Genomic DNA, 16,355 nt, shown 5'->3' on the forward strand with positions numbered 1-16,355 from the left:
CGTACACACGCGGCTGTGCTCCGTACACCTCGTACACACGTGGCAGTGCTCCGTACACATCGTACACACGGCTCCGCTCCGTACACCTTTCACATGCTGCTCCGCTCCGTACACCTCATACACACGCGGCTGTGCTCCGTACACCTCATACACACGCGGCCGTGCTCCGTACACCTCGTACACACGCGGCAGTGCTCCGTACACATCGTACACACGGCGCTGGGCTCCGTACACCTCGTACACACGCGGCTGTGCTTCGTACACCTCGTACACACGCGGCTGTGCTCCGTACACCTCGTACACACGACTCCACTCCGTACACCTTTCACATGCTGCTCCGATCCATACACCTCATACACACGCTGCTCCGCTCCGTACACCTCATACACACGCGGCTGTGCTCCGTACACCTCGTACACACGGCTCCGCTCCGTACACCTCGTACACACACGGCTGCGCTCCGTACACCTCATGCACACGGCTCCGTACACATCGTACACACACGACTCCGCTCCATACACCTTTCACACGCTGCTCTGATCCATACACCTCGTACACACATGGCTCTGCTACATCCACCCTGTAAACACCTCCTGACCTCACACATACGCTGCCTTACCTTCCTGCGGCGCCATGGCAACCAGCAAAGTCCTGTACACGGAGGTCCTCCTCCCGATCATGTGACCCCTGACTCCTCCCATCCTGTGACCTCTTCACAGGTCCTGTGCACAGAGCAGCCATTATGTGGTGTGCTGCTGTGCTGCTGTGCAGGCCTGGTGCAGGGACTCGGAGCTCTCAGCTGACCGGCTGATACACGCACCTCCCAACCAATGCGGGCCCCCTCTCTCTGCCCACCGGGTCCGGGGGCACACAAATGCCGGCGGGCATTCAGACAATTAGTGGAGGGTCAATCTGTGCGGTAGCCCAGGGCCCCCCCAGACCACTGGGCCCTGGGCTACCGCCCATATTGACCCTCTGATAATCCGCCCCTGATAGCTGTGTGTCATCTCCTCCTGTGTTAGACCTCGTTCACACGTTATTTGCTCAGTATTTTTACCTCAGTATTTGTAAGCTAAATTGGCAGCCTGATAAATCCCCAGCCAACAGGAAGCCCTCCCCCTGGCAGTATATATTAGCTCACACATACACATAATAGACAGGTCATGTGACTGACAGCTGCCGTATTTCCTATATGGTACATTTGTTGCTCTTGTAGTTTGTATGCTTATTAATCAGATTTTTATTTTTGAAGGATAATACCAGACTTGTGTGTGTTTAAGGGCGAGTTTCGTTTGTCAAGTTGTGTGTGTCGAGTTGCGTGTGGCAACATGCATGTAGCGACTTTTGTGAGATGAGTTTTGTGTGGTTACATGCGTGTAGCAACTTTTTGTGTGTCGAGTTGCATGTGACAGGTTAGTGTTGCAAGTTGTGTGCAGCAAGTTTTGCGCATGGCGAGTTTTGCGCGTGGCGAGTTATATGTGTGGTGCGTTTTGAGTATGTGCAAGTTTTGTGTGAGGCAACTTTTACATGTGTTGCAACTTTTGTGCATGTGGCAATTTTTCCGCGTGTGCAAGTTTTGCGTGTGGCGAGTTTTTCATGAGGTGAGTTTTGGACTTGTGGCGAGTTTTGAGCGGCGACTTTTGTGTTTCGACTTATCTGGCGAGGTTGGTGTATGTGTGGTGAAATGTGTGCTGAGAGTAATATGTGTTCAAGCACGTGGTAGTGTGTGGCGCCTTTTGTGTGTGTGTGTTCATATCCCCGTGTGTGGTGAGTATCCCATGTCGGGCCCCCACCTTAGCAACTGTACGGTATATACTCTTTGGCGCCATCGCTCTCATTCTTTAAGTCCCCATTGTTCACATCTGGCAGCTGTCCATTTGCCTCCAACACTTTTCCTTTCACTTTTCCCCATTAAGTAGATAGGGGCAAAATTGTTTGGTGAATTGGAAAGCGCGGGGTTAAAATTTCACCTCACAACATAGCCTATGACGCTCTCGGGGTCCAGACGTGTGACTGTGCAAAATTTTGTGGCTGTAGTTGCGACGCCTCCAACACTTTTCCTCTCACTTTTTTCACCATTATGTAGATAGGTGCAAAATTGTTTGGTGAATTGGAATGCGCGGGGTTAAAATTTCGCCTCACAACATAGCCTATGACGCTCTCGGGGTCCAGACGTGTGACTGTGCAAAATTTTGTGGCTGTAGCTGCGATAGTGCAGATGCCAATCCCGGACATACATACATACATACATACATACACACACACACACATTCAGCTTTATATATTAAGATGTATATATATTTATTTTATTTTTTATTGCCCGGACCGAATATGGCATGGCACATGAGACCTATTTAGGCAATTCTCTGTGATTAGGGCTCATAATGGCCTTATTTGTTCCGAAAATACAGCTGACAATAGAGATTATGGTAAGATACACAGAAGTGCTTAAATCCTGATGTATAATGCATCAGGTAGCAGTATATACTGCAGGTGCTCCCCAGGAGGAAATTATACATATTACACCTTTATACAATGCAAATGGAAATTTATACCAAAGCGTACTAACATTTTAAAAAGTCAAGATCTACGCTTAATTTATAAGGGGTGGTTCACTATTGTGATCTGGATACCCTATCCTTAGAGCAAGCCATGAATATAAGCTCGGCAGAGACCCAACACCCCCACCGGTCATCTGTTAGCAGGTCCAACAGGGGGCAGCAGTACACAGTGTTCAAGATAAAACACCACAGCTCCACACACTGTGTTGTGGCCGTTCTCAGGTATTGCAGCTCAACTCGCTTTGACGTGAATCCACCGATCTGACAAATTCTGAACAGCAGTAATAGTGCCCATATTTCTATGCTGACTGTTGGGCTAAGCATGATTTTCCATCCTTACAATACGATAAATGACTTTCTAGTTACCTTGGTAACTGCTACCTTGGCACCCTTGTTAATAAGCTGCACAACATTATCCACTTGGCCTTTGTATGCAGCTACGAGGAGGCGTTCTGATAGCGCAGCGACCACATCTTGCTGGCTCATGAATTAGAATCGGGAAGTCCTCAGGACAGGCGTAGGATACAGATGTGCTCATTAGCTGAGAATCTTTTCACAGGAGTGCAAGTACAACATACTTCACTGCAAGGACGGCTTTTTGTATCACATACTTCAACTTGGCATCTTTTAGATCTGAAAAGAAAAATAATTCATTAAAAGAGTAGAATATGCTACATACATTACTGTACTACAAACTCAGTATATATATAAAAGAGTAGAATATGCTACATACATTACTGTACTACAAACTCTGTATATATATAAAAGAGTAGAATATGCTACATACATTACTGTACTACAAACTCAGTATATATATAAAAGAGTAGAATATGCTACATACATTACTGTACTACAAACTCTGTATATATATATATATATAAAAGAGTAGAATATGCTACATACATTACTGTACTACAAACTCAGTATATATATAAAAGAGTAGAATATGCTACATACATTACTGTACTACAAACTCTGTATATATATATATATATAAGAGTAGAATATGCTACATACATTACTTTACTACAAACTCTGTATATATATATAAAAGAGTAGAATATGCTACATACATTACTGTACTACAAACTCAGTATATATATAAAAGAGTAGAATATGCTACATACATTACTGTACTACAAACTCTGTATCTAATATATAATTGCCTAGAATACTACTTCCTGCAATTTGTGCCAACTTCCGTGGCTTTGTCCGGAGCTAATGTCCGGAGCTAATGTCCGGAGATAAGTGACGTCAACAGTGTTCAGTGTCTGATTGGTTGCCGCCTGCTGCGAGCGACCAATCAGAAACGTGCCGTACTGTGACACACTCCGCCCGCCATTTTGGTGTGATTTTTGAATTTTTACCTCACAGCAAGTTTCTACTGCGTGGAGGCGGGCCCAGTGACGTTGCTCTTCAAGCTCCTGCCGAATTTCGTCAAAAAAATGATAATACCATTTACCAAAACTATATATATTTAGTTGTGAAGTGGTTCAGTGACATTTTCACACCAATTTTGAACTTTTGTTTGGTGTTTTCTCCATATACTGCCTATTATTTTTGTTCGTTCTTACTATTATTTATTAATTGTATTATTCTTACATTTGAATAAATAAAGTATATATGGATTCTAGACTCCCGATTCTTTAGAATCGGGCTGCCATCTAGTATATATATAAAAGAGTAGAATATGCTACATACATTACTGTACTACAAGCTCAGTATATATATATATATATATATATATATAAAAGAGTAGAATATGCTACATACATTACTGTACTACAAACTCCGTATATATATATAAAAGAGTAGAATATGCTACATACATTACTGTACTACAAACTCAGTATATATATATAAAAGAGTAGAATATGCTACATACATTACTGTACTACAAACTCTGTATATATATATAAAAGAGTAGAATATGCTACATACATTACTGTACTACAAACTCAGTATCTAATATATAATTGCCTAGAATACTACTTCCTGCAATTTGTGCCAACTTCCTGTCCGGAGCTAATGTCCGGAGATAATGTCCGGAGCTAATGTCCGGAGATAAGTGACGTCAACAGTGTCCAGTGTCTGATTGGTTGCCGCCTGCTGCGAGCGACCAATCAGAAACGTGCCGTACTGTGACACACTCCGCCCGCCATTTTGGTGTGATTTTTGAATTTTTACCTCACAGCAAGTTTCTACTGCGTGGAGGCGGGCCCAGTGACGTTGCTCTTCAAGCTCCTGCCGAATTTCGTCAAAAAAATGATAATACCATTTACCAAAACTATATATATTTAGTTGTGAAGTGGTTCAGTGACATTTTCACACCAATTTTGAACTTTTGTTTGGTGTTTTCTCCATATACTGCCTATTATTCACTGACTGTTATACTGAGAGACTGCCGTTTATTAACCTCTTCTTTGCCACATTGGGTATATTGCTCTATTATTTGCCACATAAGGACATTGTCCATTATTGCCCAGCAATTTCTCTGCAATATAAACTGCCTATTTATTAATATCTGCATTCCTGCAAAGAACTATTGCCTATTATTAACTGGCTATTTTCCTACTACCTGACATTGTTCTTAAGCAAAGAACCGTTGTTGTGGCATTTGCCACAACACGCAAAGTTGTCGTCTGATGTATTTCATCCCTCCCCTCATAAGCATGTTCATGGATCCTGTGTAACTGTACCTTAAATAACAAGAATTGTCAAGAGCTGGTGAGTGCAGCCATTTTTTGTTCTTTCTTACTATTATTTATTAATTGTATTATTTTTACATTTGAATAAATAAAGTATATATGGATTCTAGACTCCCGATTCTTTAGAATCGGGCTGCCATCTAGTATATATATATAAAAGAGTAGAATATGCTACATACATTACTGTACTACAAACTCAGTATATATATAAAAGAGTAGAATATGCTACATACATTACTGTACTACAAACTCTGTATATATATAAAAGAGTAGAATATGCTACATACATTACTGTACTACAAACTCAGTATATATATAAAAGAGTAGAATATGCTACATACATTACTGTACTACAAACTCTGTATATATATAAAAGAGTAGAATATGCTACATACATTACTGTACTACAAACTCAGTACATATATATAAAAGAGTAGAATATGCTACATACATTACTGTACTACAAACTCAGTATATATATATATATATAAAAGAGTAGAATATGCTACATACATTACTGTACTACAAACTCAGTATATATATATATATATATATATATATATATATATAAAAGAGTAGAATATGCTACATACATTACTGTACTACAAACTCAGTATATATATATATATATATATATATATATAAAAGAGTAGAATATGCTACATACATTACTGTACTACAAACTCTGTATATATATATAAAAGAGTAGAATATGCTACATACATTACTGTACTACAAACTCAGTATATATATATATATATATATATATATATATATAAAAGAGTAGAATATGCTACATACATTACTGTACTACAAACTCAGTATATATATAAAAGAGTAGAATATGCTACATACATTACTGTACTACAAACTCAGTATATATATAAAAGAGTAGAATATGCTACATACATTACTGTACTACAAACTCTGTATATATATATATAAAAGAGTAGAATATGCTACATACATTACTGTACTACAAACTCAGTATATATATATATATATATATATATATATATATATATATATAAAAGAGTAGAATATGCTACATACATTACTGTACTACAAACTCAGTATATATATAAAAGAGTAGAATATGCTACATACATTACTGTACTACAAACTCTGTATATATATAAAAGAGTAGAATATGCTACATACATTACTGTACTACAAACTCAGTATATATATATAAAAGAGTAGAATATGCTACATACATTACTGTACTACAAACTCAGTATCTAATATATAATTGCCTAGAATACTACTTCCTGCAATTTGTGCCAACTTCCTGTCCGGAGCTAATGTCCGGAGCTAATGTCCGGAGCTAATGTCCGGAGATAAGTGACGTCAACAGTGTCCAGTGTCTGATTGGTTGCCGCCTGCTGCGAGTGACCAATCAGAAACGTGCCGTACTGTGACACACTCCGCCCGCCATTTTGGTGTGATTTTTGAATTTTTACCTCACAGCAAGTTTCTACTGCGTGGAGGCTGGCCCAGTGACGTTGCTCTTCAAGCTCCTGCCGAATTTCGTCAAAAAAATGATAATACCATTTACCAAAACTATATATATTTAGTTGTGAAGTGGTTCAGTGACATTTTCACACCAATTTTGAACTTTTGTTTGGTGTTTTCTCCATATACTGCCTATTATTTTTGTTCTTTCTTACCATTATTTATTAATTGTATTATTCTTACATTTGAATAAATAAAGTATATATGGATTCTAGACTCCCGATTCTTTAGAATCGGGCTGCCATCTAGTATATATATAAAAGAGTAGAATATGCTACATACATTACTGTACTACAAACTCTGTATATATATATAAAAGAGTAGAATATGCTACATACATTACTGTACTACAAACTCAGTATATATATATATATATATATATATATATATATAAAAGAGTAGAATATGCTACATACATTACTGTACTACAAACTCAGTATATATATATAAAAGAGTAGAATATGCTACATACATTACTGTACTACAAACTCAGTATATATATAAAAGAGTAGAATATGCTACATACATTACTGTACTACAAACTCAGTATATATATATATAAAAGAGTAGAATATGCTACATACATTACTGTACTACAAACTCTGTATATATATAAAAGAGTAGAATATGCTACATACATTACTGTACTACAAACTCAGTATATATATATATAAAAGAGTAGAATATGCTACATACATTACTGTACTACAAACTCAGCATCTACTATATAATTGTCTAAGGGTCACTTCCGTCTGTCTGTCTGTCTTTCTGTCTGTCTTTCTGTTGGTCGCGGCCTCTGTCTGTCATGGAAATCCAAGTCGCTGATTGGTCTCGCCAGCTGCCTGTCATGGCTGTCGCGACCAATCAGCAACGGCCATAGTCCGATTAGTCCCTCCCTACTCCCCTGCAGTCAGCGCCCGGCACCCGCTCCATACTCCCCACAGTCAGTGCCCGCTCCATACTCCCCTCCAGTCACCGCTCACACAGGGTTAATGTCAGTGGTAACGGACCGCGTTATGCCGCGGGTAACTCACTCTGTTACCGTCGCTATTAACCCTGCGTGACCAACTTTTTACTATTGATGCTGCGTATGCAGCATCAATAGTAAAAACATCTAATGTTACAAATAATAATTAAAAAAAAAAAAACGTTATTCTCACCCTCCGACGTGCGCGGTGTCCTCGGCAGTGCAAGCAGCAGGCTCCGGTGCCAAAGATGCTATGCGAGAAGGACCTTCCATGATGTCACGGTCATGTGATCGCGACGTCATCACAGGTCCTGCGCTCATCCAACCCTGGGACCGGAAGCTGCCGCGTGCACCGCACCAAGGCGACAGGACTACAAGGGGCCCTCGGATGGTGAGTATATGTTTATTTTTTATTTTTTAACCTGTTACATACGTGGCTGGGCAATATACTACGTGACTGGCCAATATACTACGTGACTGGGCAGTATACTACGTAGCTGGGCAATATAGTACGTAGCTGGGCAATATACTACGTGGCTCGGCAATATACTACGTGGCTGGGCAATATACTACGTGACTGGGCAATATACTACGTGGCTGGGCAATATACTACGTGGCTGGGCAATATACTACGTAGCTGGGCAATATAGTACATAGCTGGGCAATATACTACGTGGCTCGGCAATATACTACGTGGCTGGGCAATATACTACGTGGCTGGGCAATATACTACATCGCTGGGCAATATACTACGTAGCTGGGTAATATACTACGTGGCTGGGCAATATACTACGTCGCTGGGAAATATACTACGTTGCTGGGCAATATACTACGTAGCTGGGCAATATACTACGTGACTGGGCAATATACGTGGCTGGGCAATATACTACATGACTGGGCAATATACTACGTAGCTGGGCAATATATATATATATATATATATATATATATATATATAGTACGTGGCTGTGCTATATACTACGTGGCTTGGCAATATACTACGTCACTGGGCAATATACTACCTGGCTGGGCAATATACTACGTGGCTGGGCAATATACTACGTAGCTGGGCAATATAGTACGTAGCTGGGCAATATACTACGTGGCTCGGCAATATACTACGTGGCTGGGCAATATACTACGTGACTGGGCAATATACTACGTGGCTGGGCAATATACTACGTGGCTGGGCAATATACTGTGTGGCTGGGCAATATACTACGTGGCTGGGCAATATACTACGTGGCTGGGCAATATACTACGTGGCTGGGCAATATACTACATCGCTGGGCAATATACTACGTAGCTGGGTAATATACTACGTGGCTGGGCAATATACTACGTCGCTGGGAAATATACTACGTAGCTGGGCAATATACTACGTAGCTGGGCAATATACTACGTGACTGGGCAATACACTACGTGACTGGCAATATACGTGGCTGGGCAATATACTACATGACTGGGCAATATACTACGTAGCTGGGCAATATACTACGTGGCTGGACAATATACTACGTGGCTGGGCAATATACTACGTGGTTGGGCAATATACTACGTAGCTGGGCAATATACTACGTGGCTGGACAATATACTACGTGGCTGGGCAATATACTACGTGGTTGGGCAATATAATATGTCGCTGGGCAATATAATATGTCGCTGGGCAATATACTACGTAGCTGGGCAATATACTACGTGGTTGGGCAATATACTACGTGGGCTATGCAATATACTACGTGGACATGCATATTCTAGAACACCCGATGCGTTAGAATCGGGCCACCATCTAGTATATATGTATAAAAAGTATAAAAGTAGAATATGCTACATACATTACTGTACTACAAATTCCGTATATATATATAAAAGAGTAGAATATGCTACATACATTACTGTACTACAAACTCAGTATATAAAATAAGGAGACAAACAGAAAAATGCTTTTTGCCTCATTCAGACGTCCGTGTTGGATCTTATTTTCTCGCGGATACAACACAAACCCATTATAATCTATGGTGCTGTTCACATGTCTGTGTTTTTCATAGACCGTGTGCCATGTCCATTTTTTTCAGCAACATGGATCACAATGGCCAATACAAGTCTATGGTTCCGTGAAAAATAGATACAGTACATGGATGGCATCATTGCAAAGTATAGGAGAAGCTTTGCAATTTAGTTCTTTATCCACACAGGAAAATCACTGATGACACACTGAGAAAACACTGATGAAACCGGTATTTCACACACGTTTAATCCCTTAACGACCAGAAGTATTTTTGATTTTGCATTTCCAGTTTTTGCCCCCTTCTTCCCAGAGCCATAACTTTTTTATTTTTTGTCAAAATGGCCATGTGAAGGCTTTTTTTTTGCATTTTAATGCAATGTTACAGCGACCGAAAAAAACGTAATTCTGGCGTTTTTACTTTTTTTCTCATTACATCTTTTAGCGATCGGGTTAATTCTTTTTTTATATTGATAGATTGGGTAATTCTGAATGTGGCAATACCAAATATGTGTATGTTTGATTTTTTTTTGTTATTGTTTTATTTTGAATGGGGCAAAAGGGGGGTGATTTGAACTTTTATGTTTTTCTTTTATATTTTTTAAAATATTTTTTTTACTTTTGGCATGCTTCAATAGTCTCCATAGGTGACAAGAAGCTGCCATAAGCCGATCAGCTCTGCTACTTACAGGCGATGATCAGATTGCATGTATGTAGCAGAATTGCTCCCTTGCTATGAGCGTCGTCCACCGGCAGTGACAACCATGGAGGTCTGTTGGAGACCTGAATGGTCTCGAAAGCTTGCAATTTACCATATTTTCAGTTCGCCATTAAAAGGTATCAACCACTGAGGACTGTAAAATGTTAATATTTCCCTATTGCTTATCAACTAATCATTCCATTTTTTTTTATTTCACAACATACTATTAAAATACAATCAATATAAATACAATATAAAAAATAGAAATCATTAAATAAAATACTATGTGATCATTAAGATTCCTCTTTTTCTATTTCATGTCTTCTTCTACCCAGGTCATGTTTGTTTCTAAGGGTACCATCCATGTGTGTTTTGATGAATTCTTTTAAATTATCATGGCATGTAAAACAGGGCTGCGGAGTCGTGGAGTCGGAGCCCATTTTAGTGGAGCCAGAGTCATGGAAATCGAGGAGTCGGAGTCAGAGGTTTGGCTTACCGACTCCACAGCCCTGATAAATAAAGTTGCCGACAAGACTGGTTGCATCCTATGTAATTCAACTTCACAGTACACCCGTTAGTACAATGTTACTAGTTATGTATTGCAAAGGTTCCATAAAAGACAACATCATTATGCACTGGATGAAACAATTCTCAAAATTTTTGACATCACTTTAAATAAACATCAACAGAATTTCAGGCAAGTATTGCCCAGAGGGCCTTAATTTATACAGTTCAAAGACTTAAGGTGTTTGAAGAGTACGGTAGCTCAGGGAATGCTGCTAAGATCTCTGTGGATTCCTGTACAGGCAGCACATCAATATGCCAAGAATAAGAATGCAATAGCCAAACTATGGATGACTTATTAAAGTCTTAGAATTTATTAAACATAGGAAGCCCTGTCCATTCGGATCAAAACGAGTATTACAAAAACATTCTGGAGATATAAATATTACGGCTTTAACATCACAGGTAAATGAAAAATTATGCAATAATCATCCAAAATAGGAAACCTCATAGAAACAAAAGAGTTAAAAAAAAAATTGCAGCACGTAGAAACTGAAGTATTCAAAGATGACTTTGGCAACATTTCATACAATTTTGTATAGTGGTTTATGGATCTGGAAAAAATCAATATGGTATGGATTATAATACAAGAAAAAAACTTACATTTTCATCTTGCAAATGACTATTTTGGCATTTGAATGATCTTTCCTTATAATTGCTAATTATATAAAATATATACTCTAGTATATGAAATGTAGATGGAATATAGCATTACCAGCTGTGTGTCCAGAGGCCTATTCCCAACACTGATCAACAGGGATACCTGATGCTATATTTTGATAAAGTAACAATCAAACATAATACTTATGGGTAAGAATGTAAAATGGATTTGGATATTTACATTCAAATGTAAAAAATATATATTTTTTTTTTTATTTGAAAATGTATTTACTTTATGTATAAAAATATTTTATTAAATATTTACTACATTACACAATAGAGAGAACTGCTAATAATTCACACAAGTATGCATGAAAAGTGTATCACAGCTAAGTACATCACTAACGGCCAAGAAATGTCTATAGAAATTCAGTTCATGGGGCGAATCAATTTGTAGGACCTCATCCAGCAGCAATGTCAGTAGTCGGTGGCAGTCAGAAAGGACCCCTGTAAGCCATCTACCTGGGTGATAGGAACGTCACATTGCAACAATGATGTCGCACCAGGTTACCAACACGTAAGAAGAGGTTCATAAGCTTCCTGTTCAATGTGCACACTTTACTGATGTGGCCGCTGTATCTGTTCCCACTATAGATTCAGATACTGGTGGTCCCAGGTATCCCTTCACCTGCTTCTGTCCTACAAAAAGTCAACTGCTCCCCAGACCCATTGACGATAGCATTACGGTATATACAAGCCTGCCTTCAATGCTCACAGTTTCAGCTGGTAGTCACCCATTGACTGGCCCTACTTCTTGCTGAAAAGTACTACAGTGGGGCAAAAAAGTATTTAGTCAGTCAGCAATAGTGCAAGTTCCACCACTTAAAAAGATGAGAGGCGTCTGTAATTTACATCATAGGTAGACCTCAACTATGGGAGACAAACTGAGAAAAAAAAATCCAGAAAATCACATTGTCTGTTTTTTTAACATTTTATTTGCATATTATGGTGGAAAATAAGTATTTGGTCAGAAACAAACAATCAAGATTTCTGGCTCTCACAGACCTGTAACTTCTTCTTTAAGAGTCTCCTCTTTCCTCCACTCATTACCTGTAGTAATGGCACCTGTTTAAACTTGTTATCAGTATAAAAAGACACCTGTGCACACCCTCAAACAGTCTGACTCCAAACTCCACTATGGTGAAGACCAAAGAGCTGTCAAAGGACACCAGAAACAAAATTGTAGCCCTGCACCAGGCTGGGAAGACTGAATCTGCAATAGCCAACCAGCTTGGAGTGAAGAAATCAACAGTGGGAGCAATAATTAGAAAATGGAAGACATAGAAGACCACTGATAATCTCCCTCGATCTGGGGCTCCACGCAAAATCCCACCCCGTGGGGTCAGAATGATCACAAGAACGGTGAGCAAAAATCCCAGAACCACGCGGGGGGACCTAGTGAATGAACTGCAGAGAGCTGGGACCAATGTAACAAGGCCTACCATAAGTAACACACTACGCCACCATGGACTCAGATCCTGCAGTGCCAGACGTGTCCCACTGCTTAAGCCAGTACATGTCCGGGCCCGTCTGAAGTTTGCTAGAGAGCATTTGGATGATCCAGAGGAGTTTTGGGAGAATGTCCTATGGTCTGATGAAACCAAACTGGAACTGTTTGGTAGAAACACAACTTGTCGTGTTTGGAGGAAAAAGAATACTGAGTTGCATCCATCAAACACCATACCTACTGTAAAGCATGGTGGTGGAAACATCATGCTTTGGGGCTGTTTCTCTACAAAGGCGCCAGGACGACTGATCCGGGTACATGAAAGAATGAATGGGGCCATGTATCGTGAGATTTTGAGTGCAAACCTCCTTCCATCAGCAAGGGCATTGAAGATGAAACGTGGCTGGGTCTTTCAACATGACAATGATCCAAAGCACACCGCCAGGGCAACGAAGGAGTGGCTTCGTAAGAAGCATTTCAAGGTCCTGGAGTAGCCTAGCCAGTCTCCAGATCTCAACCCTATAGAAAACCTTTGGAGGGAGTTGAAAGTCTGTGTTGCCAAGCGAAAAGCCAAAAACATCACTGCTCTAGAGGAGATCTGCATGGAGGAATGGGCCAACATACCAACAACAGTGTGTGGCAACCTTGTGAAGACTTACAGAAAACGTTTGACCTCTGTCATTGCCAACAAAGGATATATTACAAAGTATTGAGATGAAATTTTGTTTCTGACCAAATACTTATTTTCCACCATAATATGCAAATAAAATGTTAAAAAAACAGACAATGTGATTTTCTGGATTTTTTTTTCTCAGTTTGTCTCCCATAGTTGAGGTCTACCTATGATGTAAATTACAGACGCCTCTCATCTTTTTAAGTGGTGGAACTTGCACTATTGCTGACTGACTAAATACTTTTTTGCCCCACTGTATATGGAAATGAGTTAAAGCCTCGAGATTATAAAAGTATCTTTTATTGTTATAGGGTCTTGTAACCTGCACTATAGGGCCAGGCACTGCTCACACAACGTTTATGTAGTGTCTCTGGGGGTTTCCTCTGAATCAGCATAAAAAAACAGAATTAAGACAAATCCCTAAAAGAGACATAAACTGCTATGAAGTGATAGAGACCACATAAAACCTGTATGTGCTTTTTTCCCTCAGAGTGTCCATATTATTAAATGGGCACAAGTGTAAAGGGGGTGCATTATGTCCTTGCATTTTTCTTGACCGTCTCAGTACGTATGTTATAATGTATATTTATGCAGGTTATGTTTTGCCTTTGACTACTGCTACTGGGTATGCGTCATAATGTACATATTTATTACTGATGCTTTGTATAAGAAGATGTTCATTGTTTATCATAGGGAAAGCGTAGTACCCAGTTTGGCTCACTAGATGGGGATATAGTGATGCTCAGAGTGTAAATAGTTAATGTAGGAGGGGCTAGCTGTAGTTAAAGGGAACCTGTCACCCCCAAAATCGATTGTGAGGTATGCTCACCATCATCAGGGGCTTATCTACAGGATTCTGTAATGCTGTAGATAAGCCGCCGACGTAACCTGAAAGAGGAGAAAAAGAGGTTAGATTATACTCACCCAGGGGTGGTCCCAATGCGGTCCGGTCAAATGGGTGTCTCAGGTCCGCTCCAGCACCTCCTATCTTCAATCCATGATGTCCTCTTCTGGTCTTCACGCCGCAGCTCCGGCGCAGGCGTACTTTGCCCTGTTGAGGGCAGAGCAAAGTACTGCAGTGCACATTTGCCGGGCCTTTCTGACCTTTCCGGTGCCTGCGCACTGCAGTACTTTGCTCTGCCCTCAACAGGGCAAAGTACACCTGCGCCCGAGCCGCGGCGTGAAGACCAGAAGAGGACGTCATGGAATGAAGATGGGAGGTGCTGTTGCGGACCTGAGACACCCATCGGAGCAGGACCACCCCTGGGTGAGTATATTCTAACCTCTTTTTCTCCTCTTTCAGGTAACATCAGCAGCTTATCTACAGCATTACAGAATGCTGTAGATAAGCCCCTGATGATGGTGAGCTTACCTCACCATCAATTTTGGGGGTGACAGGTTCCCTTTAAGCCAAGGAACCTCTGGCATTTTAATCAGTTGGGCAAGGGAGCCCTGACAGGGCAGTCAGCCCCATGTTTTAAGAAAGGAGCCCAGTCGTTCAGGCCACCGATGGCAGCACAGATTACAGCAGCGCAGATTATAACAGTGCAGATTGTAGCGACACAGCTAACAGCAGTACAGCAACACAGGTTGCTCATCATGTGGCAGCTTGCTACGTGGACAGATGCCCTTTTGTCTGGGGCGAAGCGGACAGGAGAGTATCTGAGTGTGATGAAGCTAGACAGAGAGGACGCTGTGATGCTAAACGGGACAGGATGACATGGGTACATGCTGAAGGAGGACAGGGAAAGCACAGGAAACGTGACTGAGGCAAACTGCGTGTTACCCGGAGTGCATGATGTAGTTGATTTGAACGGGCTGAGAACAGACAGCAGTAAAGTTACTTGTTTAAAGTTGGAAATGGACTGTGTCTCTGTTTGTGAAGTAGTGTCAAGAGGAAGCCCTGATGAAGTGGAGCATGAAGCAACAGGTATGCTGACAGAGAACTGTATGCGATGGGAGACCAGGGTGCGTTGGTGCGTGGTGACTTATTGTGTATGGGAGTACTGTACCATCTCTGTGGGCACTGAGCAATATGGTTTTGGATGCATAAAAAGATATAACCCCATGATCCCAATGTATTATTACCCCTCTGTAAATCACTTGTAAGCCTGCATCTTGAATATGAATTCCAGTTTTAGAGTCAGTTCCAAGGTGAGAAACTAGATTATTGTATGGGATGGATGGTCCTTACAAAGGGCCAGTGGACATTCATTACATGTGAAAGAAAGGCGATTCTCACAGCTAAATAGGAAAGGGTTCTCTACAGTTGGAGCAGTTAGACTGTGGAAAGCCGATATAACAGCATTTAAAAAAGGGCTGGATGCTTTTCTCACAACAAATGGCATGTAGGTTATAAATAATCTAGTGATCAAGAATATATAATTGGCGGAGAACCTATGCAACTATGTAACTGTGCACAAGCAGTGAAGTCCTCAACATTCATGAGCTGCCAACTACTTCGCCCACTGGCCACAACTTTGAAAGTAACAGTAAAGTGCAGCATCATAAGTTTACTGTTGAGCAGGTCTGGGAAAACTGCGGCTAGTTTTGGC

At 40.5% G+C, this 16,355-nt stretch overlaps 1 protein-coding gene across 4 annotated transcripts in view; it reads right to left on the reverse strand.

The window, feature by feature from the left end:
* Window positions 1-16,355, reverse strand: part of ANKRD6 (ankyrin repeat domain 6) — a 330,735-nt gene that overhangs the window by 139,760 nt on the left and 174,620 nt on the right. For all 4 annotated transcript variants that reach the window (XM_069726362.1, XM_069726363.1, XM_069726364.1 and 1 more), the window contains one exon: window positions 2,928-3,194. In XM_069726362.1, coding sequence (XP_069582463.1) covers window positions 2,928-3,047 — 120 coding nt within the window. In that variant the 5' untranslated portion in view covers window positions 3,048-3,194. The remainder of the gene's footprint in view (window positions 1-2,927; window positions 3,195-16,355) is intronic.

Source organism: Ranitomeya imitator, chromosome 5 (genome assembly GCF_032444005.1).
Source record: "Ranitomeya imitator isolate aRanImi1 chromosome 5, aRanImi1.pri, whole genome shotgun sequence".
NCBI classification, from domain to species: domain Eukaryota; kingdom Metazoa; phylum Chordata; class Amphibia; order Anura; family Dendrobatidae; genus Ranitomeya; species Ranitomeya imitator.